The following is a 23,863-nucleotide window of genomic DNA, read 5'->3' on the forward strand; positions in this document are numbered from 1 at the left end:
TGACAGTTTCAGAGCCTGGCCAGGTCCCTTCGGCGCTCCCGCGAAGCACTAGCTGGACCTCGCAGTGGAGCTTAATCACTGCCACCCCGCCTGTAGGCCACTAAACCTCTCGATTTCCTGCGTGCCTGTGCCTCCGTAAGGCTCCCCGTCCTCCCTGGATTGCTCGCCGTTGCCGGGGAAATGAGCAGCGGGCAGCCACATGATGGCTGAACCAGCCCTCTGGAACCTCCCGGCAGATGCTTTTTTGTCATTGCACTGTCATTGATTGACGCAAGTTGCATTTCGCATCACCTCAACTCTCCCTGCTTGTTATTCTCTCTCTCTTTTCATGTCGTTGCCGGCAGTCCTCCTTTGATACCCCCTCCAATGCTTTACACCTTCTCCTTTGCCTTGTATTAACATCACCGCGCTATATCCTGGCATCCAATTTGCCAGCAAGCATATCTCACTCCGATACCTTCGTTTCTCAAAATTAAACTGCAGCCCACCTCCCCACACTAATAAACAAAGCAAACAAAGAAACAAAAAACATAACCTTGTTTTTTTTACTTCTTCCCCAATTTATTTAGATTCTTGTTGTTATTCCTCCCTATCAACAGCACAGGATTAGCCAGTCCTTATTAACCAAATAGTCAATACCTACCCGCCATCGATTACCGAGATTACCATTTACCCGCCCCCAATGGAAGCTCTCCTGTCACTCGCTTTCGACAACCTCTCCTCCTACGATGGACCCAAGATCCGAAAGGGTCTGCGCCAGGTAGAAGGCTTACTGGCGCAAATCTGCCTGTCAAACGCATCCTCGGGGCGAGGACGATCCTCTTCCTTGTCCTCGACGGTGCCCAACGACGACGACGATGCCTCTGCCGTGGCCCCTCGCAAGGATCTCGCCCAGCTCACCCAGGACCCGGCCTTTCGCGAGTTCTTCAAGCTGCAGGAGGGATTCGAGTGGAATGTTGCCATGCGCCTCATCAGCACGCTGGATAGGCTCATGGCCAAGGGCAGCGACGGCCAGAACGATTTGCTCATCCTCAGTGCGCTTGACCTGATCCAAGGCGTCACCCTGCTGCACCCTCCTAGCAAGTCTCTCTTTGCGCGGGAACAAAATATGAATGTAAGCCGTGAATCCTCCAAGGCTCTTAGGATGAATATCCGAGCTTACCCTTTCGCAGCTCTTGTTGGATCTCCTCGAACCTTACAACTGCCCGGCGATCCAGTCCGCTACTCTGTTGACTCTCGTCGTCGCTCTCATCGACACGCCCAACAACACACGCACTTTCGAAGGGCTTGACGGCCTCATGACCGTTACGTCTCTCTTCAAATCGCGATCCACCTCTCGTGAGGTCAAGCTCAAGCTTGTCGAATTCCTCTACTTCTATCTCATGCCCGAAACACCCTCGCCTCCCCGCCCTGACCAGCGGGAATCTGTCTTCCAGCGCAGCCCCTCGAAGCTTGTTGGCGCCTATGGTGTCGACGGTAGGAACGGCCGCAAGCGTGCCAACAGCAACGGGGTCATGACGCTGACCACGGCGGAGAAGCAGCAGCTCCTGAGTCGCCATCTTAGTAGTGTGGAAGACTTGGTCAAGGATCTGAGAACCTGCGCGCCTTTTGGCGGTATTGTATGCTGAGCTGGTACCAGCATACGACGCAATGGATGAGGGCTGAAGGAAACGTTTGAGTTCTTTTTTTCTTTTTTTTTCTTTTTGTTTTGGTTTTGTTTTTCATTGATCATCATCACAATGCCCCCTGGAGCATCTTGCTTCAGCACATCGCATTCTATTCTTTTCTTATACCCCGAGCTAGCCTCGCTATTGGGTTTGGGGTTTGTGGCGTTTGGGATCTGCAGTCACTTACATGGAATGGCTGCGAGCATGAGAAAGATTCATGCAAGGAATTTTTGTTCAATTTTTTTCTTCTTTTTTTTTTTTTTTGCCTTCTTGTTCTCTCCCATTACGATGGGAGGGTATCTTCAAGATATGAATTTGGAAGGTGTTGTGTACTACCAGGCTAGGCGTTTTACTCAATAGATGGGCATTTATACCCCAAAACATCTCTCTCTCCATTAATCATTAAGAATTTCCTTGAGCTATTAAGGCTGTTCATGGCCTGGGCGAGAATTTGGATCATGATCCGGCATTGGAGGGCTTGGTAATGGTGGACTGGGCAATGGCGGACTGTCTAATGGCGGACTGGGCAAGGGGCTGGTTGGCGAAGGGAGTGGCCATAACCCGTCCGACCCGTGTAGCTCAAATCGTCCGTCTGTGGTCTCCGGCGCTCGGATGTCCGCCAAAGCCATGCTGCTGACGCCGGACTTGGGTGAAAGCACTTCGGAGCCTTCCACTTCCATCCGCTGGTCCGTCGCGAGCTCGACGGGATCCGGGGCCGAGGACGGAGACCTGACTGTGCCCGCGTCGGTCACGGCGCCGGACGGCGTGACGGAGGAGACCATTGTCCAGCGCTGCTGCTGGGCCTGAGGCGACAGCTGCGTGTTAGTCATGGGGATCTCGCCCGGGGCGGCACCGCTTGCGCCTCCGGATTGTAGGGAGGCGTCGTTGTATACGTGATGCTCTGCGGCGGCCCTCCGCTTGGTGAGATAGAACCACACGGCTGCCGCGACGACGAGGCCGCCGCCCACCACCGCGCCGACGGCGATGCCCGCTTCCGCCCCGGGCGAGAGGCCCCCGGACGATGAAGAGCCGGAGCCGGAGCCGTCGTCGCCGCCGGCCACGAGGGTGCTGGTCGGGCCTCCGGTTGCGGTGGAGCAGTAGGCCGACCCGGCGAACGAAGTGCATGCCTGGCCGTTGTTGCAGCAGCCGTTGCCGTCAGCGCACCGGAACTGGCCGGTGGTGCAGCCTTCGGCGACGGGAGTTAGACCGGGGGGCGGGCTCGTCTTTGTCGAGACGCAGTGCCCGCCGGCCTGGCAGTTGGAGTCGAAGGGGCAGCAGTTGCCGCCGAGCGAGGAGGCGCAGAGGTAGAAGCTCGTCTGGGGACAGGCGCGGCCGCAGCAGCCGGTGAGGACGGTGGTGGTTGTCCGCGTGACGACGGGCGCTCTGGAGGTCGTCGTGGTGGCGGCGGACGAGGTGGATGTGATGGTAACTGTGCGGGTGACGGAGCAGCGGACGGCGGTGGCCGGGCAGGGGTTGTCCGAGGTGCAGGCCTGGCCGATTGCGCAGCACCTGGGCTCGTCGGAGGTGTTTTTGTAGCAGTAGCTGTTGTTGTTGCAGCAGCGATCACCGTGACCAATGTCAAGACCTGCGCAAGTGAGATTAGCAATGTCCAAGTTATGATGAAAAATCCAATGGTGATGAAACTGGAGAGAGAGGTTGTCAACGTCTTACAGCTGTGGGCGTTGTCGCCGCATGATCCCTCGCGCTTGAACAGCGGATGCGACTTATCGACAAAGTATCGCGGCGTCAGTCCATCGGGGACGATTTGCAGAGCTGCGTACCGGTCCCTGGCGGCGCTGGCAATGGCGAGGCCGCAGAGCGGGAGGATGAGGAGGAGCCTCATCGTTGGTTGGGCGACGGGGGCATCCTTTTCCTGTCCCCGTTGTGAGTTTTTGATGAACCTCTTCGCTTTTGCTCGGATCGATTCCTCCCAGCAGAGAGAGAAGGCTTCTACCAACAGGGGAGAAAGAAAAAAGAAGAGGTGAAAGAGGAAAGATGAAAAAGTGAGTGCTACGTTGGCAATTGTTGCGCGCCCAGCCTTGTGGCCCTTGTCGTGCAAGGATTCATATAGACGACAGCAGACTAATGTAAAGAGGGACCCCGACATCAGCCAGCCCGGCGGCTCATCCATGCATGCCGCTGCATCCTCATTGAAAAAAAAAAGGGCACCATTGCAAAAGGGAATCAAGAAGAAAAAAGGCCGAGGGCTGCACTGCGCTGCACATGGAATCCGTCCCGTCCAAATGAAGCCAAGGATGCGGTGAGCAAGTCACGCTGGCCACTGCTGAGAATGCCGTGATTTCCTGCTTCGGTCAGAATTTGGGGTTCAATCGAACGGAAGCTCGGCCTCTTGGCTCCCCTCTTCCTCCCATCAAAAAAAAAAAAAAAAAAACCAAAGAGGATGCTGATTGTGGATGGATTCGCGAGTGGATGCGGCCGGGGCGTGCTGTGGATGCGACTTCATTTATTGTTGCATGAACGGGCGTCTGTCCTGGTGTTGGACCCCCGCTTCAACGCTCACGAGACACTTTTGTCAAATGGGAGGGTTTTTTTCCGGATGCCGACGTTTGGTTTCTGGACGAACCACATGTGTTTGCTGATGGTGATTGTTCTAGGTGTGTTTGGGAATAGGTGCACTGCTAAGGCGATCCGTGTTGGGCGATTTAGGAGCAAGTGCTTATTTCACTACGCAAAAGGACAGAGAGGAACATCACAAGCTTCAACATTTGTAACGACACCCAAGTTCAGTCTTTTTTTAAACTACCAGCTTACACATGTGAACCCAATACCTAAACCACAACCAACATGGCCATCCTATCATACAACTTCTGGCAAAACACTCATAAAGAAATCCAACCTGGTATAATCAATCCATCCTAATCCAATTTCCCTTACCCTCTGGCGACGCCTCTCTCAGCGGCAAACTTGTCAACCTCCTTCCGCAGGGTATCCCTCTGTCGCAGTGCCGCCTCCATAATCTCCTCGGCCACCTTGCCTAAGCCGTTCTTGTGGTGGCCCTTGGTCCTGTCGTGCACGTCCACCATCTCCGCCAACACGGCTTCCAGCTGGTTGGGGAGCCAAGTGACAATGGGGCTGCCGCCAGTGGCGGTTGGGTGAGATGTCTGCTTGAGGATGTACTCCCTGGCGAAGCACCAGTGGCGCCAGCGGAAGTCTCGCACCTCGTTGAGGATCTGGATCCACAGGCTGCGAGACTGGCGGAGGAGCTCCTTGACCTCGTCTGACTCGGGCTCGCCCTTGTAGCCGAGAGCATACGTCTTGAGATCCAGCTCCAGAGAGCGACCCTTGACGTACTGCAAGAAGGTCTTGTGGTTGCTGGGACGATACTCACGGAAGTCGTTCAGGATGGCGGTCAGAGGCGTATCGGGCATGGGCAGCTGCAGGAAGTTGTCCATGAGGGGCACCATGGAGTCGTTGGCGCCAGACTCGCCTCGGAACGACATGGGCTTGTTATCATAGAGGCCTTCGTAGACGACGCCGTTGGGGAACATGGACTGGGCCGTGATGCCAAAGATGAAGGTGCGGAAGCTGGTGTAGTCTCTGGGACGGGACTTCCCCCACATGGTCTCCATCACGGCGTTGATCTTCTTCATAGAAGTGACAATGTCAGAAAGGCCCTCGTTGAAAGACTTGCGCTCCTCGACACTGCCGGGGCCGGAAGCAGCCTTGGAGGCTTCCTCCAGACAGCGGACTGTAGCCGCAACGAGGGGGCCCGAGTTTCTGACCATGTCAATGTGGACAAGAACGAAGCCAGCCTCGGAGGAAGTAGGGTCGAGACCGTGCTCGAAAGCGCGAATCAGACGGATGTTGTCATACTCCAGCCCCTTGGAGGGATCCTCCAGACGGTAGTTGTAGAGTGCATAAGAGCCAGCATACTCCATGAAGGGCATGAAGCCAGTGCTATGATGATAGGTTAGCGTGCATTCCCTGTTGACATGGCGTATACGAGATGTGACTTACAGCTCAGCGCATCGAGCAATGGGACGAGCAATGTTCTTGGGAAGAGTCTGACGTCCCAAGCCATAGCTCTCACCCTTGAGGAAGCGCAGGTGGCAAGGCTCGAGGAGGTATGCTGAGGCAAGGAAAGAGTAGTCTCGGTACAGGGCATTCATCAGGGGAAGGTTATCCTTGTAGAGATCCATGTGATCAGTGAGGTCGGGGAAACCGGAGTCAACCTCATCACCAAGCTTGCCATGGGCAAGAAGGCCGGGCTCGCCAGACAGAGTCTTGACGGGCATGCGCTGGAGGATGGACTCGAGAGGCTCAAACTCCTTGGGGAGGGTGACAATGGGATCTGCACGAGGGAGGAAGCCTCTGGTGGTAGACACCAAGAAGGCAGGCAGGGAGTTGTCATCGGGACGGGCATCAGTGAGGACCTCGAAGGGAGGCGTGCTTGTTGAGAGAGAACCCATTGTGTAATGGTGATGTTGTGGCGAGGTAATGTGAGGTAGTGTGAGGCGATGGGGGAAAAGGTGTAAGTGGTTGATGGTGTAAGTGATGTGGTGTAAGTGGTATAACGGCTGACTGAGAGCGCAGTCTTCAGGGCAACGAAGCCAAAGAAAGCCAAAGAGTGGTATCAACAAGAGGTGGCAAAGAGTCAAGCTCGCTCTGAAGAGTCTGAGAGTTTCGGGGCTCTCTCATCGTCAGTCCGGGTCCGCGCCGCCGCCTAAGTACCCGGTGGCCGGAATGGATTCCGGCCACTGGGTGGGGATGGGGTCACGACGCACGGCGGCGCAAGCGGGTCGAGACTCTTGTTGGCACTGATAGAGGAAGGTGTCGGAGAAGCTAGTTGCGTAACTTCACGTAACAGAAACGAGCAGGCGCCGTTATCTCTTGTGCTCGACACCGACCACCGGGGCGGGCAAGGGGGAAGCATGACCAGCGAAGGGCGACGTTGGGCCGTGTGTGACGGGCTTGTGCAGATACTGTCTCTTACACACACTTACATCATGTCCTTGTACACATACAACTGTGAGTGTGTATGAGATACTGAATAGGTACTCGGTAGGGATATGGATGCTCAGCAGCACAAGGCACTCTAGATGGACTCGCATTCATCCACCCAAGGCTACAACCGATTACACGTGAAACATTGTGATATGCTCCTTGCCCTTTCCGCTCTGTCCCTGCAGAACTTCCCGTCCCGTCCTGATAAGCCCCTAAAAGCCAGTAAGACAAGCTTCAGCTTTTTGTGGGGGAGGGGCCGGCCTCATCACTGCTCGCCCCACAGGCTACCGATACTGACCGGCCTTTTTACTGGACCATTGGCCGGAATCATTCCGGCCACAGACGAGATCGGACCCGGCCCTTGCTTCGTCGACCAACCCAGGTACAAGCTGTCCGCAGCGTGCGTGGCGCGCAGCAGAGGTATCTCGAAAAGTGGGCGGGTTCCGTGCAACCCCCGAGTGCGCCTTCCGTTGCTCGTACAGGCACAAAGGGGAGCACTAAAACGTAACAAGATTCCGGCAGTCGGTGATTAGGCCGGAGCGTTGATTAATGGAAAAGACGTGATTCGCTCGTTTAGAATCGGGCAAGTTGTTGGATGGAGAGCGTGGAAAAAAGATTTCCTGGTCCCACAGGAAATATACATGAGACCAAGGTAATAGACATTACAAACAAGAAACAAGAAGCAAAAGAAGAGTGAAAAGAATCAACCAATACTCCGAACATATATTAGCGTACATTGACAGGAAACAAAGTGCCGATCCAAACGCCTTCTCGTCATGTTTCTCTCTCGCAGTTTCTCTTTCATGTTTGCTTTCCTATCATTCCTTTCATAAGTCCCCCCTCTCTTCCCCGCTATCCCACCATCCCTTCCATCGTCTTCCAAGGCACCTCAAGCAGCTCTCCGGAGGGTTCTGAACCCACTTGAAGCAGCCGACAGCGATACCCGATGAAAGCTTGCTGAAGCATTAAAAGCCATGGCCGTGATTGTAGGCCGTCCCCGTTCCGCATCAACGCCTGTCGATGTCGATGTCGATGTCGATATCGATGACAGATTGAGAAGCCGGACACGATGACCGCTCAGGGTGTCAATACTCAAGGTTGTTCTCGGCGGGTCTGCGTCTGCTGTCGCATTGACAAAGGGAATCAAAGCCTTGAGATTGCTCTCCTAGGCCCGCATTAGCATCATTAGCCCTTCTAGACGGCAATCCACGGACTCACCATTGCAAGGTGGGATGGGAACGTGGTCACCGTGACAATTCCTGTGGGCACTACGGTGACTGTTCGCGTGATCCGAGTAGTTGATGTGATTATCGTGGTGGATTTATCGTCAGATATAGCTGGAGTGTCCAGGCCGACGGAAGCTTCTTTGAATAAGCCCCCAAAGATGGCTACTAGAGCGTGAATCAGCATCTAAACTCGACAAGTCATTTCCCATTACGAAACTTACCTGCTGGGTTTGTCTCTGGTTCGTGCGTTGTTACGACTAGCTTTTCGGCCTTTGCAGGCGCCGTAGCAGCAGAATCCTTTGAAGCATATCTTGCGGGCGTAGAACCTAAATTCAGAGAAGAGTCAGCTTTGGATGACATCATGTTGAAGATTTCTTCTTCAAGGGTCTTGATCTTATCGAGGATGGTCTGCAGGTGGTGCTGAGAAACTTGGATTGTGGTCTCTTGGGCCTCATCTGATGCTCGAGCAGCAATTAGCTTCGGAGCTTGATGAAAGGGTGATGCGTCGGCAGATATTTGGGCAGCGGGTTTGTGGTTTGGGAGAGATGGATGATGATGAGATGATCTTGCGTGGTTGTGGTGGTGGGCAAGACTCAAGGCGAGCCCGATGAGAGGAAGATGCTCAAGAAGAACCATGGTGAGTGTTGATGAGCTTTACTATAATTGAGGTCCAGAAAGATGAAGAAGTAGTTGCAACGAATCGGCTTGGCAGTCGTTCAGATCGAGAGCCTTTTTACCCAGGATATATACCTTCTGAGGCCGGTGGGCCGTTGTGAGGAGCAACAACATTCCAGCAGCTGGGATGGCGACCAGACTCCATTTTGTTGCGAGACCCTGGATTCCAGTCATCCACGACGATGCGTTGGATGAAACAGTGTCTCGGAAGAAGCAATTTAATTGCCAATCTGTGATTCGTTTGGGTGTTTGGGCATGGCAGCTGGCATACGTATAGAGTCCTTTGCCCACTCTTCCTTTATACGAAAGGCCTTAAGTAGAGGTAGTAGAGGTAGTAGGTTAAAGAAGCTGTTAAGTAAGTCAACTTATTGTTTATATCTAGAACAGCTACTTTAAAACCTCTTTATATTATTTATTATAAAGCAAATAATCGGTTGCGCGCCTGGCACGTCCTTGATGGTTGCATTTTCGTCTCTAGCACTAATTCTAAAGCCAGGTCCTTGATTGTGGGAGGGCCAATAAATAAACTACCCATCGATCACACCCCTTTGGTTGATCAAGCATGTCTGGTTCGCTGGTTGAATTCACAGTTATTACAGCAAGATTTACGACCATATGATGGCTACCAAGGTCGGGAAGAAGCCTTTTTATGAACATCTCGACGCGCGAGCACCTGTTCTTCGAAACCATTGTAACAGTGACTACGGAGTAGGGTTTCAGTTCTTGTCGATGAAGACTCAACTACGGCCAATTCGTCGGCAGAGGACAAATTTCCACCCCATTATCGCACAACGGACTTTGGGAGATGATTGACCAAAAACGCAAACTGGAACCAAATTAATTACTCAGCGCATCAGATGACGTCGATATCTTTTACAGATTGGGCAGCGCACATGGTGAGATATCGTCGGTAAGTTCGGATTGCGTGTAGAAGCCGGTGGAATATTGGACGAGTCATCAATGAGCAAGTTGGCTGCGTGTCCGCGTGGGAGAACTGCCTAGGGTACGGATACACACTCGGAACCCCCGCCTAGGAGATGCAGAATGATGATGATGCTCCCGAAATAAAGCCATGCTGGCGGCAATGCACTGCGCCTAGCTGCAACACTATCCCGAGAGCCAAGGTTATGTTGGTTTGGAAAAGAAAAGCACTGTACGGAGGCGAAATGGGCCTCGATAGTTTCAAAATGGCGCGGGCAATCATCTACCTACCTAGGTAGTAGTAGATGCTTTCGCCATGAAGCCCCATCCCAATGCACAGCGACCGTAGATACACACTCTGCGCATCGGGAGACGGATAAAGCAGCAAAGCGAAGCTCGCAGCCCGGTATTAGGCTTACTGGCAGAGGAAAAAGCAGCACCTCGAGTTTCTCTCTGAGAAAGCGTTTTTGCGTCGCTACCGAAACCGAAATTTGGCGAACGGCGGCTTGTGATTGCCAGTGGGACGCCGGCTTCGGTTAACTGGAGAGGGCTGGAATAAGCCCGTTTTTGGCGGTGGTGAGAAAGAAGGGCGAGAGGATCCAATCCAATCCAATCCAATCCAGTGCGATGCCCAAGGCAAACTTCCAGGGAAACATCCTCGAGGCTGCGCTGTGCTCGTACTTTTGCCCTGCGAGCTCAACGGAAAGGTACAAAGGAGCTGCTCCAACAAGCCGCCTTACCTAATCCCACGCGACCTATCAGACGCGCCCAGGATCAACCTTTCCCAGTCCGTCGCAGGGCTAGCCAGACTAGCTCCTGATTGGCCCGCCGGATGCTTGGATATTGCGAGGAAAATCAAAAATACTGCTTGAGCTGCCACCTAAAATCCCAAATGGGACCCCTTCAGGACTGGCCTGCCGCTTGCGCTAGTCCTGTTCGGGGTCGCCACTAAGCGCGGCACCTGAATCTTCCACCCCTCGCCCTTTGTGTTGGAGCGTCACGGTCCTGACGAACAAGAAACCTCTGGGCTGCCCGATTTTTTGCGTTGTGCGCCGCCGCCCTTCTGGCCCGAAAAAAAAAAACGAGGATGAGACCAAAGCCCCGAACCTTACGAGACAAGACCCCAGAAAATGAAAATCCCTCCGCCTCCCGCCTCTTTTTCTCCCCTCGCCTCTCCTCTCTCTCAGACCGCGATGCACCTGCGCTCAGGACATGACACTATCACCGCCGGCCTGCTAATATAGTCCAGAGTTCCAGAGTTGCCTCTCTGCTGCTGCTCCACGCAAGGCCCCCAGACCCCCTGACCACCACGCCGGATCACCACCAACCTTAGGTATTAGCCCATCGCCCGTGGTTCAGAGCACCGCCAAAAAACCTGCGCGGCCTTCCCGTCATCCTCCGTACTTTTGCTCCTCTCCATCATCACCAGCCCTCTGCCATCACCACCGCCGCACCCGTCAGCATCGCTCCACCACGCCATTGCCGACGCAAAATCTTTCATCGTCGTCGGGCCGCTTGACCATCGGCATCATCAAGACAGGCTTGCCTTGCCTTGCCTTGCCTTGCCTTGCCTTGCCTTGCCTGCTCCTCGCTCTTGCAGAATCATAATCATTCCAAACGCCTCCACCAAGACGCGATGCCTCCCTCCAAGGCTGCCGACGGCCGACGCAAATCGGCGACCAAACACGGCTTGCTCGTCACCCTCAGCGTGTCGCCGGCTTTGCTACGCGACCTCTTTCCCTCGGTGTCTATTGACGAGGAGACTCAATCCCCAGACTCCAAAAGCTCAAAGGAGAACTCGGAAATTAAAGAGTCGCCGGCCAGCCCAAGCGCGCTGGTTGTGTCTACGGCGGCCTCGAATGTCGACAACGCATCCGACTCAAATGCCGCTACGCCGGCCGCTGAAACCACACCTGCTCCAACGCCAATGGGACCCCCCGATGGAACGAAGAAGAAGGGAGTCAAGCGATCTGCGGCGGCTGCAAATGGCACCATAGACGGCATTCCCAAGCCCAGAGGCAAGCCGGGCCCAAAGAAGAAACCCCGATTGTAAGTATAATCACGCCCACGGCGTTCAACAGCAATGAATCCTTAACCCAGCATGCTAATTTCGTCGTCTCAATGCAGGGAGGATGGCACCATCGACCACAGCAGTGCGGCGGCTCGCCCGTCTGCCCATAAGCTTGGTCCCAAGGCAAACCAAGGAGCCATCAACGCGGGCCTTCGAGCCCTCGACCGGTCTGGCAAGCCTTGCCGGAAGTGGGCCAGGGGCGGCTTCAAACTAAAGAGTTTTACAGGAGTTGCCTGGGAAATCCCACGATGGACTGCGCCTCCGCGAACCAATCCCGGATCCAGCGCCGAAGACTCTGCTGCCCCGTCGGCTGAAGGTAGCAACAAGGAGAACAAAGAGGAAACCGGAAACGAAGGCAACAGTGTTGCCAACAGCAACAGCGGTCCTGACGTCGAGATGCAAAGCGCGCCTAGCATCCAAGACTCGTCGCCAGCGCCCATTGCTGTGGCGGCAGCATCATAATCCTTGGCTTCCGAGATTTTCTTCTTCTTTTCTTTCACTCTAGCCTACGCGCCACCCACTTTCTTCATCTACTCATTTTGTCTTTGATTTATCCCCCCATCTTTGTTTTTCTCTTCTTTCTCTTCCGTCCTACATTGGGCACTGTTTTGTTCCAAACCTAGAAAAAAAATTGGGCTCGGGTTTCTGCTTTCTGTTTCATTGGCTCCGAGGACGGTACACTCGGGTATCTTTGATAATAGCCTGTCTTTTACAAAGCGACACTGCCGTCGCTGGCGTTGGCTGGGGGGAAACATTCTGCCGGTCCTCGAAGGATCTGCGCAGACGGGAGTAACGGGATCATTGTCGGCGTAATTGCATGTATGTAAGGGTATGCTCAGGGTTCAAGAGTAGATACGATGGCATTGTTGGCCGGCTGCGGCAACACAATTATTTTTCTTATGGCTTATTTCCGCCGCTTTCTCCAGGTTGATTGTTGTGAATAGAAGCGGTGAAGACATGTCTTTGTTGTAAATGTTTAAATACTACTATACCAGGCCGCTGCAAGCGGGCTGTGTTACGCTGCATGGGAATCGGTGAATACTTTGGTAGGTAGGCAGGCAGCGCTGTGCAATCTCATGTCTCTCTAATCAGGAACATATACCACCACGACGGCATCATCATTCCCATGAGAGCCAAGGGCCGACGTCCATCGCCTCAATTTCGATTTACATCTACATTCACATTTCTGTAATGTATCTGCACAAGTAGGCTAAAGCGCGCCGTCGGCATGCGCCTCAGCTCAATCTAAACTCCTTGCCTGAACTTCCCAGCTTACCTTGCGCCGGGGGTGAGCCATTTATCGACACGACACTTGTTCACACGTTCTTGGCTCAGCTCGTTCGAACGGGGTGGCGTCGTGGCCCAGGCAAGGTAACCAGCATTTTCTCTCCTAGTTTCAGTTTTTCACTCGGGTTTAGCTCGACGTTGCATCACATTATCAGTCACAATTCTTTTTTTTTGCCCATGCCGGCGGTTGGTCGCCTTTTCGGGCCTCTCTCGTTTGTTGTATGATTTCCCCTGCGTTTAATATGCGGGATGGTTGTTGAAGGAGGGTTTTGCTTCAGTTAAGTTTTTAATGTTTTGTTTTGGAAGTTGCTCGTGATTCACTGTTGAGAGTTGGCTTGGGATTGTGAGAGCTTTGAGAGAGTGAGCGGAAGTTGGACATCGCGTGCTTTTATGCGGCTTAGTCATTTGGTGTGGCTGACTATGCCGATTTGAGGGATGCCATCATAAGGCGGAGGTGGCTGGCGAGCTGGCAAATGGCTGAGACATGTGCTTTTGCTTTTGCTTTTGCTTTTGCTGCTTGCCTGTCTTGCAATGAGGCGAGGAAAGGCATGCTGATAAAAGACAGTACCTACAGACACACAGTTGTAACTTGACAAAAATGAAATTTCAACTAGGTACATATGCCGTCTGTCTGCTCAGGTACTGACATCTATCAAACTGCCTTTACTTTATCAGTAAACGCTCATTCTATATGAAAAATAATAATATACTAACAAATCACTTGGCTGATTTTGTGAACTATCCAAACCTTAGTCCCCATCAGCCCGTCATACGAGTACCTTAGCTGTAAATCTCACGGCCGCCACCATTGTAGGTGGTGTCTGGATGTACTCCGGGTAGTGCAGCATACAGCCGATGCAAGCAACTTGAGCTTCTGATGCCGGCTCGGATAGCGGATCAAATGCATGTACATACACACATACAGGCATTCACATCATAGCACGAGTATACTGTAGATAGTAGTTCCTTGGAAATAAATGTCTCGGGCCGCTGAAGCATTCCATGTCCCCGTGATGCGTCGCCTGAAGCTTAAGCTGCCAACAGAATTGCGCCGCGCCAGGCTCAGGCGAGACGCTGCCCACTGGCGGCTCCACTAACAGGACCCGAGTGATAGTGCTAGAGCGTGCATGACAGCGTCTCGACGTGGTTTGATCAGCTACCCGTACCGCAAAGTTGCCGTTCCATTTGCAACTCCACCCGATCAATGACAACTACGACGCTTCCGCCCAACAGCAGAGCCAGCTTGTCGAGCCTTTGCCAGCCCTCCGCCTCTGCTCCCTTCGAGACCGCCCAGAGCCATTGCCGTCCTCTGGAGTCCAGCGCCAAACTCGTGCTGCAAAGGCGGCTGCTATTCAACTATCAGCGTGCCGGCCCGCTTCGCCGTTTCCCCCCTCCCTCGATACGCCGTTATCTTGGCCCGGCCGATCTCTCCTTGCCTCCTCTGATACTGCACATCACCGAGTTGGAAAATCCTCCCTGCCTTCGTGGTTGCGCTGCAAATCCCACCTCCAGCGTCACTGCATCCCTCCGGACATTCTGTATACGGGGCCTTGTATACCGACGCCGGACCTGGAACGAGCGGCGCGTTGACTGAAGCTTGTTGGAAGCTGCTTCAGTAGCTGAGCTGCTCGCTTGCCAGGCACGACCCCCCCAATCCCTCTCCTCCCCCCCCTTGAGCCTTTGCCTTTTGCCTGTCCTTCTCCCTTTGTTTCCTTTTTGCCTCGTCATGTCTAGTCCGGAACCGCATGGCTCATCTGGTTTCACAGACTCGGAATCGTCTGCTGAATCCCTCGATTACCAACACCAGTATACGTCCACCCACGACCCCGTTCCTCCCGGTGAGGGAGGCAGCTACAACTTTTACACGCATCCTGCCCGAACGTCCGTGCTAGACGCCACCGGTGAATTGCTCCTCGACCCCTCGCTCCGTCTTGGGCCTGCGCCGGCCGCAACCTCGACTGAAATGGATAATCCGGCAGCTCAAGGCGACATGGCCAACGTGTGGAGGCCGACCGGCAGCTTGCCGTCCTTTTCTCGAGCTTTTGACATGTTTTCTGTGGATGCCAGTGACGACCGGTTCTTTGTGCCATCGTATCTCAAGGGGTCGACATACGTTCAGAAGTTGGAGGAGGCGTACAATACCAAGCTAGAAGCTCAGAAGGAGGGCAAGCGGACCACAGGGAACGGGCAGGATCTCAGCACTCCTGGTCTTAGCACGACGCCCCTACCTCCCGGCGGACATAGAGGCATACTGCACTCCGTCTTGGAGAGAACGCCGTACGATGGCGATGACAGCCTAGCCCCTCTGCCGATCCATTGGAACCCAGGCGATATGTGGACGTCGATAGAGGTGACGCCAAACTTGCTCGGGCTTAAATATGCTGGACCTAAGAGCCACCACGAGCGCGACCACGAGGCAAGCGCTATCCGGGCAGACAATTTCATGCCTCCCCAATGTGGGATATACTACTACGAGGTGACGATTCTTTCGGGCAAACGAGACGAGTATGTAACAGGGCGCTCCTTCCCCCTTGCCTTGGAGGTGGGCCTTGCCGTTGATAAGCGTACCACTGACCGTGACTCTTCCAATATTTAGCACGACGATTGCCGTTGGATTTTCTACCAGAAACGCTGCACTATCACGGCCTGTCGGTTGGGAGCCGGAATCTTGGGGATATCACGGTGACGACGGCCGGTGTTTTACAGGCCAAAACATTGGCAGGCCTTTTGGCCCGGTGTTTAACAGTGGTGACGTGATCGGGTGCGGAGTCAACTTTCGAGACCACACAGCATTCTTCACCAAAAACGGACAGATGCTTGGTACGTGTTTGCGAAATGTCTGCGGTGCCGCCCGCATATCTGCAATAAATGGCTAACGAGACATGCCTGAAACCAAACAGGGGTTGCATTTCACGACGTCACCAGGAGCAGTTTATACCCGACCATCAGCTTGAAAAAGCAGGGCGAGGAAATTTCCGTCAATTTTGGGCAGTCGCCATTTGTCTACAACATTGATGACATGATGAATGTATGCACAGAAGCCAGCCACCTTTGCTTTGTAACGTCTCGGCGATTGCACAAGAGGGCACTAACACGGCGTGTAACAGGAACAACGAGAAACCATCCAGAATGCCATTCAGCAGGCAGATACTTCGCAACTTGAGCCAGGCATGAACGAGACAGATCTCATTCAAGCGCTAGTGCTGCAGTTTCTCCAACACGATGGCTACGTGGAGACGGCCCGGGCTTTTGCAGAGGATATGAAGCTGCAAAAGGAGGCCCTGAACCTGAATCCAAACGTGACAGTGGACGGCCTCAACATTAAGGACGACGAGGACGCAAACAACAGACAACGTAAGTCCATGCCGCCTTTTTGCTAGAGCGTGCCTCTGTCAAGTCTTTGCTGACGCCTTGATCAGGGATTCGGCGAGCGATACTCGACGGAGAGATAGACCAAGCGCTCGATTACACCAATACGTACTATCCGACAGTCCTCTGCGACAACGAGCAGGTATACTTCAAGCTACGGTGTCGCAAGTTCACCGAGATGGTGCGAAGGGCTGCCGAGATGAGAATGAAGTACGACGCCATACGGGGCACTGAGCTGGGCCAAGAGATGGACTTGGATGTCAACGGCAGCCACGGGTGGGGAGACAACATGGAGACGGATGGAGGGGATCACGGCGCGGAGCTGACCAAGTTGGAAAATAAGATGCTAAACTATGGCAAGGCCCTGCAGGCCGAGTATGCTAAAGACCCTAGGAAGGAGATTGGCAAGTCGCTCAACGAAATCTGGGCCTCGGTGGCATACAAAAACCCGCTTAAGGAGCCGCAAGTTAGCCACCTGCTGGATGGGAAAGGGCGGGCGACGGTTGCAGAAGAGCTGAATTCTGCCATACTCTGTGGGTTTCTTTTCTTTTTGTCCATGCTTTTGAGATACCATCTAACATTGAGTCATTTAGCATCGCTAGGGAAGTCATCGCGGGCATCGCTGGAAACGCTATATGCGCAGACCAGCGTGCTGCTGGAAGAACTACGAAAGGATGGCGGCCCAGGAGCATTTGTCTCGCTACAGGATGTGGTAGATAGCATTCAACAGTCTCAACAGGCGTGAAGAAACGACTTCTCCTGCCGGAACGCTGACCGGCACAGCGAATTTTTTCCCTCCTCGTCCCCCTTTTCAAGGTGCCCCCTCGTGTGGCTTTTCGCATCTTTGGAGTTTTTGGTGCCAGGATGGTTTATTTTATTTTCTTCTCCCCTTCTTCTCCTCTCTCTCATCTGAATTTTTGCTTCGTCTCTTTTCTTCCCCTCCCTTCTTTCATTCTTTTTGGTCTGCTTTAGGCGTTTAGATCTCGGGAATCCGGTAGCAAGCGGACGCAACGCAATGCGTTCATCCCCCGTCAAATGGAGAATCAAGGCACGGGTCAAATTAATGGCTGATGTGTGGTTGCGGTGGAGGGATCTTGGGGCCATTGTGTATAAGCTACAGGGGAAGAGGCTGTCGCGAAAGGTAAGGTGAGCTGGGCTGGGTTGATCTCTTGAGGACCAAGGTAGACATTTGAGCTTCTTATCAGACAGAGCCAATGTATTATTGAAGACCAAAGGGCGAGGGGTCTGGTTGATTATATGGATGCATTGATGAGCTACACTCGCTTTTTTTCCTTACATGGAAGAGCATCCTGCTCCTTTTTACTTTGGATGGCGTTTCTTTATTGTACATTGCAGGAGTGCTTTAATTGGTATTTACTTTTTCCCCCAGTGCCTCGGGCCAACACCTCTCGTACAGCCTTGTCCTGTGGTCGACTAGATTGTCAAACTTGGCCAGGCATTGCGCAAGCGAATAATCATCGGCCCAACCAAACGCCTCGTCGAGGATCAAGTACGTGTAGGCAAACACTTGGGCGTCGAAGAGGCCCGGTTCAGGTTGGTCGAAGAACCAGTTGTCGTCAGCGAGCAGCGCGGAGAGCGAGCGCAGGGCGTCGGTGGCGTCGAGGAGGAGCTGGTGCGGATCGACGAGGGGGCGGCGGGTGGTTTTGAGGATCTCGTCGGTGGCGGCGTTGCGGAGGGCGTGGAGGGAGGGGAGGTGGAGGATGGGGGAGGGAGGGAGGTAGAGGGATTTGAGGAGGGGTGTGTTTGCGTCGTGGAGGTAGAGGGCGTAGAGCTTTTTGTAAGAATAGGTTAGCTAGAGGCTTTTTTTTTTTTTTTTTTTTTTTTTTAATTTTTATGAATGATGAGGACTGGGGATCATTTACCCATGTGGGACGAAGGCTTTGGGAGAGGAGAGCTTCGTAGGCTTCGGTGCGGGAGGGGGGAGGTTCGGGGAAGGTTGTTGTTTGCCTGGGGGAGTTGTCTTTGGCGTAGCGGTGGATTTTTGAGCCCGTGAGGGGGAGTGTTGGTTTTGTCACGGCATTGCTCGTCGATTGCTTGTCTTGGGTGGATGTTGTTGTTGTTGGTGTTGTTGTTGTTGTTGTTGTTGTTGGGGGGAGGAGGAAGGGTAGTGCGCCGGAGGGAGAGGCGTGGTTGTTGGAGGGGACGAGGTGGACGTCTACGCCGGCGATGCGGAGGAATGTCTGGTTGGGTTGGGATGCAGACGTTAGGAGCAATTACACGATATTGCCATTGATAACGAAGAGCTGAAGTTGGGGGGGGGGCTTGTATAGTTTGTATGCTTTGTGCTCACCTGCCACTTCAAGCACTGGGGGTTGAAGCTCGGCCGGCCGCTGCGAGCATCCTCCAGCGTCCGCGCAAAGACGTACAGGCTCGGCCGTGGACGCGCCGGCTCGGGAGCTCGCTCGGGGAGAGACTCGGCCGGGAGGGTGGTCAGGGGGAAGAGCTTGAACAGCTCGCGGACGGGGGCCGGGACGGCGAACCAGCCGGGGCGAGACGGGGGGCCGGCCATGTGGCGGAGAGAGAGAGAAAAGTCCGGGGGGGGGGGGGGGGGGGTTTGTTTGATACTCCAGATACCGAGGCGGGGTGTGTATTGGAGAGGTTTTGATTGGGGGGGAGATGATGAGTTTCAAGAACGAGCACCCCTCTTTTTTTTTTTTTCTAATTCCGTTCTCGGGGAGGGCTCTCTTTCAGCTACTACAATCGACGAGGCGATGCGAGGCTGAGGCTGAGTCGTTGTTGGTGAGTAGACCAGGCAGCAAGAAAAGAGGAAAAAAGGGAAAATAAGGCCGAGCTTCTAGAAGGGGGGGTCCATAAAAAAAATACCCAGCTTTGCGTTGGGTTCGGGAGAAATCTCGGAGCATAAAGGGAAAACAAAGAAGAAGAGACGGGGGCCGGTGACGTTGCATGTCTGGGAAACAAAAAGGAAACTTTTTTTTCCGTTCGTCTTGTTGGGGGAGTGGGGCGATGGAAGCAGATTGACGGGCGCCGAGTGGGGGGGAAGATTTCAAGGGTCTCTGTTTTTTCCCCGAATGATTTTTTGTTGCTTATTATTGATAGTACTTGGAGAATTGAGTACTGTATTAGGTATTGGGCATATTTGGAGGGGGATGAAGAATGGTGGTGAGTGCATGGATCGCTTGATGCTGGGTGTTTGAAGCTGCTTACAGCAGTGCCAGCATCATATCGTGGTTGTCGAGCACGGCATCAGAAATCAGGTCATGTAACTGGACTGCAACCCACAGCTGCAGCAGCCCGTATCATGTACCATGCAACACGATCGGTCATAAGAAAAGAAAGCCGAATAAGGGAAAAAAAAAATTACCCGCGCGAGTCGTGTAAACGCATGTGCTGGTCGCTTTTTCTCTCTCTCTTTCTGTCTTTCTTTCTTCACCCCCTTTGCAATCGGCCCTAGATGAAGCCATATCGTTGTGTCGAAACTCCGTTTTCACCTCCACACAAACACGAGAGAGGGTTTTCCGTGGTTGGCCCAGCTGTCTAAGTTTTTTCTTCCCTGGTTCGCTTCCTCCCCCCGACTCTCCATTTTCCAGGTTTAGTTTCGGGAATGGGGAGATGGTAGCAACTAACAGTAATATCGCCCTTGACCGCTCCTTGGCGATCCGTTGTTTGGGGTCCGTGATTTGAGTATGTGTGTAGGTATTGCTGTCTTTGAAGACTGCGTTCGCATAGCAGCGGCCGGAGTTTGGAAGTGCAGGGCACGTCCACCAACTACTAGGTACGGTAATACGATGATACGGATGCTACAGTACAGTTACAAGCTCATGCACGTGCAGGGCATGGCAAGGCAAGAAGATTGACAGCACAGCGCAGACCCTGAACACTTGAGATGCAGGGACAGTCCGAGGGGGGACCCTGGATTGCATTGGACCGGATCCAGCCATTCGCAGATCGCCCGGCCGGATTCTAGTCTGGCTTTAGCAGCTTGTTTGCCAGCAATGGGCGCATAACAAGTAGACGAGGCTAGTCAAAGTTTGTGGTGAGGAGGATATGTATTGGTACTGTATGGGTATGGGAAATGCTTCTGCCTACAGAGTTACAGTAGTCCGTCTCGTTCGTTGTTGTTGGCTGTTGGCTGTACACGTACTCCGAAGATCGGGTTCGGTTTGTCCGATCGTTTTTCTAGGCTCGCCTTTGACTTCGATTTCTTACACGTTGTACGTTCCATGTCCATGTGCTGTACTGTGCAAGGTATGGACGCATGTATGTCTAGTTTATCGTCCCATTTTGCCCACGGGCTTCATGCAAGAGGCGGACAATGTGGCCTCGTCTCATTCGGCCGAGCCGCGGCGTGTCACGGCAGCCGAGTTGTGACAATTCAAATCGCAACGAATCCAAGCACAAGGAGTCCAGAGGAGGAAATGCGGATATGACAAACAGTCGCTGCTGTGAATGGACGTTGGAAACCACCTCCCCCCACACTGCTGTTGGCTGCGTAGGTACGGGCACCGACGTGGTTAGCAGGCGGTGATGCTGCGCTGTAAGACGCGCTGAAGAACGTGGGGTTTGTCTCTTGTCTCTATGTTGTCTGTTCTTGTTCTTGTTCTTGAATCGATGCGCGTATGTATCATCTCGGTCGAGTAAGCAGTGCAGTACACTCTCCCAAACAACATCACTTCACTTCACTCGGAAGCAAATAACGAAATGAATCAGTACAAAACAAGATTCAAATCCCTCCCCATAAACCATCTCCCATTTAATCTTGACTCGTCCACCACAATACGGCACAACACATGCCGAGGCAAGGCCGGATGCCCTACAAGTCCCTTTCCCCCGTAGAACCGCTGCTCAAGTACTCCCGTGCTAGCGGCTACCGCTGTCGTCATAACCGTGCGTGAGAAGTCCAGCCCAGCCCATGGTAAGAAAACCGACCCGAATTAAAATCCCCCCCACCGTCCACCGTCCACTGTCCACTGTCCACTGTTTCCGCTGTCCACTGCCGACAAATCCAGAACTCGTCAAGTTTAGATAAAGACTGGCTCTATTCCCCTTCTTTCCCCAAACCTGATTCCATTCACACTCCCCCCATATTATCTCCGTTACTGTTGAATCCCCTTTGGATTTCTCCATCACCATTCAATCCTTCTCTTCTTCTTCTTCTTCTTCTTCTTCTTCTACCCATCGCTTCTAGACAAAGGGTGAGACATTCTGATTCAGCATCTTTGCTTGCAGCCGACCCCCCACCAGACACACTCACACACACACACCACGCAAAAAACGGTCACTAGGCACACGAACGAGCTTCCCGGCTGAATTCATCCAAAAAGCGCCCTGTCCGGGATAAAAAGCCGTCGCTTTCCACACTCCCCCCCGGAGTCCATCATACATACTACTTGGAAAACCCAACTGGACTCGTAACGACGAACGTTCCCCCAGCGCAGATCCCCCATATTTTCTCCACGTCTAGTCGCTTTTACTCTCGGCTTTTTTGGTTTCATCATCGCCGCTCTTACATGCAACAACCAAACCAAAACACACTCGCCAAAACTCCTCAAATACAAAACACCATCATGGACGCCTCTTCCGCCTTCAACGCCGCCTCCGCATCTTCGTCCTCTTCCTCATCCACCAGGCAATCCCCTTCCTCCTCCGCCGCCATCATGGCTCCCGCCCCCGTCCAGACAAAGGCCCCCTCGACCGAGCCCTTCCTCAAGGACTTCACCCTCGTCGCCGAGGCCGCCAAGCGCGCGCAGGCCGCCGTCATGGTGCGCGACTTTGCCGATTTCAATATTTGATTTGGTGGCATCGTTCAAATACATAAAACCCGGCCTTTGACGTCATCTCATATCTCAAATAACTCTTCGCCGCCCAAGACGCCGCCTGTGCTGAGAGATGTGTCGGCCGAAAGAGACGGGTTATCGTCAATCTTCGGCTCGGCTTGCTGGAACGGGTGCGAAGGAGTGCGATGCTGAGATGGTCGTCCCCCACGAAAGCATCGTATGGGTTTCCGATAAACTTGCTTCCCCTTTCCTCCCCTTTTCTTTTACAACTTGCGGTACATCCTTTTTGGGGGTCCGTTCCATACACACGGGAAGATTTTCGGCGTCAGAAAGTTTGGTGCGCGCTCAGTCTTTGTGCTGTCTCTTTATTTTTAAACTTGGTTAATCGGGTTCTATCAGATGGATGGGACGGTGTTGGATCTACAGGGAGGTCAGGACTTTGTACATATACGGGCTGCTGTGTTGGGATTTCATTGCTTTTTTTGTGTTATTCCCCCCTTGTCATCTTTTCTTTTTTCCTTTTCTTTTTCCCTCTCACATTTGCATATATATAGCCAGCTATAAATACCCGCACCTACGCTAATGGAATTTTGTACGAGGCTGTCGATGGACGCCTCCTGAATTAATCGTCATCCTCTCCCGCTTGAATCAAAGCAACTGCAGTGATCAAATCCACATGTCCCCGTTTACAGCTTGGATACATGGGACACGCCACCGTCCACCCTAATCAACGCTCCGTTACAGAACGCTCTGAATTCACATCAAAAGTCAGTCCCCTCGACTCACAAACACGTGGAAAAAAGAAAGCAAGGAAAAAAGACAAAAAGCAAGGAAGAAAATACTCACCCAGCTCGGCTCGCCAAGAACAAACTCGCTCCCGCCACATCCTCCGGCGTACCGATCCTGCGCAACGGCGCCTCGCTCCGAATCATGTCTCCAGCCACCTCCAGCGTCGCCTTCATCATCTTGGTGGCAAACGGCCCGCAAGCAAGCACGTTGCTGGTAATGTTCCTCGGCCCCAGCTCCTTGGCCAGCACGTTGGACATGTGGTGCAAGCCGGCCTTGCTGGCGGCGTAGGCAATGTTGGACACGGTCGGCACGCGGATGCCGTCGATGCTGCCGATGTGGATCAGCCGCGCCGGGTCCTCCGCCGTGGCCGTCTTCTCCAGCAGCGGCAGCAGCAGCTGCGACAGGGTGAAGACGCGGTGCAGGTTGAGCGTCAGGACCTTGTTCCACGCGTGGTCCGGGAACGAGTCGACGTCGGCGCCCCACGCCGCGCCGGCGTTGTTCACCAGCACGTGGAGGCCCTCGGGCTCGAGCTCCGCCAGGCGCCTCACCAGGTCCTGGCACTGGGCGAGGTCCTGCAGGTTGCCGGGCAGGGCGTGCGCGGAGCCGCCGTGGCCGGCAACCTTGGTGAGCTCCGTTGCCGCGGACGAGCAGGCCGGGGCGTCGCGGCCGGTCAGGTAGACTTTGGCTCCGTTGGCGACGAAGCCCTCGGCGATCATGCGGCCGATGCCCTTGGCGCCTGCGGACGGGTCAGCTTTAGGGGTTTTTCCATCTCGGGTGAGGAAAACGTGCCTCCGGTGACGAGGACGACTTTGCCCTATGCGAAACGCGTTGGTGAGTTAGTTCGACGGGCGCCTATAATGGGGGGGAGGTTTCTTAGCGGGATGACTTTACCTTGACGCTGAACAGATTGGTGACATCCATGATGACGACACAGTGCAACTATGTTGTTTATTATAAAGAAATTCTCCTTTCAATTGGTCTGATTTGAAAGAAGACGCAAAGAGGTAAGAAAACAAGAAAAACAGTAAGATTATCCTCAACCTTTGGTGATGGCGGTTATGTCATTCGAGCCGAGGCTCACGGCGGTAGTGCCGAGCTTGCCCGCTTTGGGTAGGCGGTATCCTGGCTTTCTTCTTT

The 23,863-nt window shown here is 53.6% G+C and overlaps 9 protein-coding genes across 9 annotated transcripts; 4 read left to right on the plus strand and 5 right to left on the minus strand.

Moving 5' to 3' along the window:
* Positions 1 to 682: 682 nt before the first annotated feature.
* On the plus strand, positions 683 to 1,628 carry Triagg1_7121 (uncharacterized protein; the record flags this gene model as incomplete). The annotated part of the gene is made up of 2 exons (XM_062901822.1): positions 683 to 1,114; positions 1,173 to 1,628. 2 exons carry the CDS (start codon positions 683 to 685, stop codon positions 1,626 to 1,628), a joined length of 888 nt encoding a protein of 295 aa, XP_062753943.1.
* A 461-nt stretch (positions 1,629 to 2,089) lies between these two features.
* On the minus strand, positions 2,090 to 3,510 carry Triagg1_7122 (uncharacterized protein; the record flags this gene model as incomplete). The annotated part of the gene is made up of 2 exons (XM_062901823.1): positions 2,090 to 3,252; positions 3,339 to 3,510. 2 exons carry the CDS (start codon positions 3,508 to 3,510, stop codon positions 2,090 to 2,092), a joined length of 1,335 nt encoding a protein of 444 aa, XP_062753944.1.
* A 1,048-nt stretch (positions 3,511 to 4,558) lies between these two features.
* On the minus strand, positions 4,559 to 6,097 carry Triagg1_7123 (uncharacterized protein; the record flags this gene model as incomplete). The annotated part of the gene is made up of 2 exons (XM_062901824.1): positions 4,559 to 5,585; positions 5,646 to 6,097. 2 exons carry the CDS (start codon positions 6,095 to 6,097, stop codon positions 4,559 to 4,561), a joined length of 1,479 nt encoding a protein of 492 aa, XP_062753945.1.
* A 1,424-nt stretch (positions 6,098 to 7,521) lies between these two features.
* On the minus strand, positions 7,522 to 8,494 carry Triagg1_7124 (uncharacterized protein; the record flags this gene model as incomplete). The annotated part of the gene is made up of 3 exons (XM_062901825.1): positions 7,522 to 7,797; positions 7,851 to 8,023; positions 8,080 to 8,494. 3 exons carry the CDS (start codon positions 8,492 to 8,494, stop codon positions 7,522 to 7,524), a joined length of 864 nt encoding a protein of 287 aa, XP_062753946.1.
* A 2,596-nt stretch (positions 8,495 to 11,090) lies between these two features.
* On the plus strand, positions 11,091 to 11,987 carry Triagg1_7125 (uncharacterized protein; the record flags this gene model as incomplete). Its single annotated transcript, XM_062901826.1, has 2 exons — positions 11,091 to 11,503; positions 11,582 to 11,987. The coding sequence occupies 2 exons, from the start codon at positions 11,091 to 11,093 to the stop codon at positions 11,985 to 11,987; spliced, it is 819 nt and encodes a 272-aa protein (XP_062753947.1).
* A 2,029-nt stretch (positions 11,988 to 14,016) lies between these two features.
* Positions 14,017 to 16,926, plus strand: Triagg1_7126 (uncharacterized protein; the record flags this gene model as incomplete). The annotated part of the gene is made up of 7 exons (XM_062901827.1): positions 14,017 to 14,350; positions 14,579 to 15,317; positions 15,409 to 15,632; positions 15,713 to 15,840; positions 15,920 to 16,166; positions 16,232 to 16,714; positions 16,775 to 16,926. The coding sequence occupies 7 exons, from the start codon at positions 14,017 to 14,019 to the stop codon at positions 16,924 to 16,926; spliced, it is 2,307 nt and encodes a 768-aa protein (XP_062753948.1).
* Positions 16,927 to 17,544: 618 nt separating this feature from the next.
* Positions 17,545 to 18,711, minus strand: Triagg1_7127 (uncharacterized protein; the record flags this gene model as incomplete). Its single annotated transcript, XM_062901828.1, has 3 exons — positions 17,545 to 17,973; positions 18,065 to 18,382; positions 18,493 to 18,711. 3 exons carry the CDS (start codon positions 18,709 to 18,711, stop codon positions 17,545 to 17,547), a joined length of 966 nt encoding a protein of 321 aa, XP_062753949.1.
* Positions 18,712 to 21,727: 3,016 nt separating this feature from the next.
* Positions 21,728 to 21,952, plus strand: Triagg1_7128 (uncharacterized protein; the record flags this gene model as incomplete). The annotated part of the gene is made up of 1 exon (XM_062901830.1): positions 21,728 to 21,952. One exon carries the CDS (start codon positions 21,728 to 21,730, stop codon positions 21,950 to 21,952), a length of 225 nt encoding a protein of 74 aa, XP_062753950.1.
* An 827-nt stretch (positions 21,953 to 22,779) lies between these two features.
* Triagg1_7129 (uncharacterized protein) lies at positions 22,780 to 23,647 on the minus strand (the record flags this gene model as incomplete). Its single annotated transcript, XM_062901831.1, has 3 exons — positions 22,780 to 23,462; positions 23,512 to 23,578; positions 23,618 to 23,647. 3 exons carry the CDS (start codon positions 23,645 to 23,647, stop codon positions 22,780 to 22,782), a joined length of 780 nt encoding a protein of 259 aa, XP_062753951.1.
* Between the last annotated feature and the right edge of the window lie 216 nt (positions 23,648 to 23,863).

The sequence above is a fragment of the Trichoderma aggressivum genome (assembly GCF_033847375.1).
Source record: "Trichoderma aggressivum f. europaeum strain CBS 100526 chromosome Unknown scaffold_030, whole genome shotgun sequence".
Taxonomy (NCBI): domain Eukaryota; kingdom Fungi; phylum Ascomycota; class Sordariomycetes; order Hypocreales; family Hypocreaceae; genus Trichoderma; species Trichoderma aggressivum.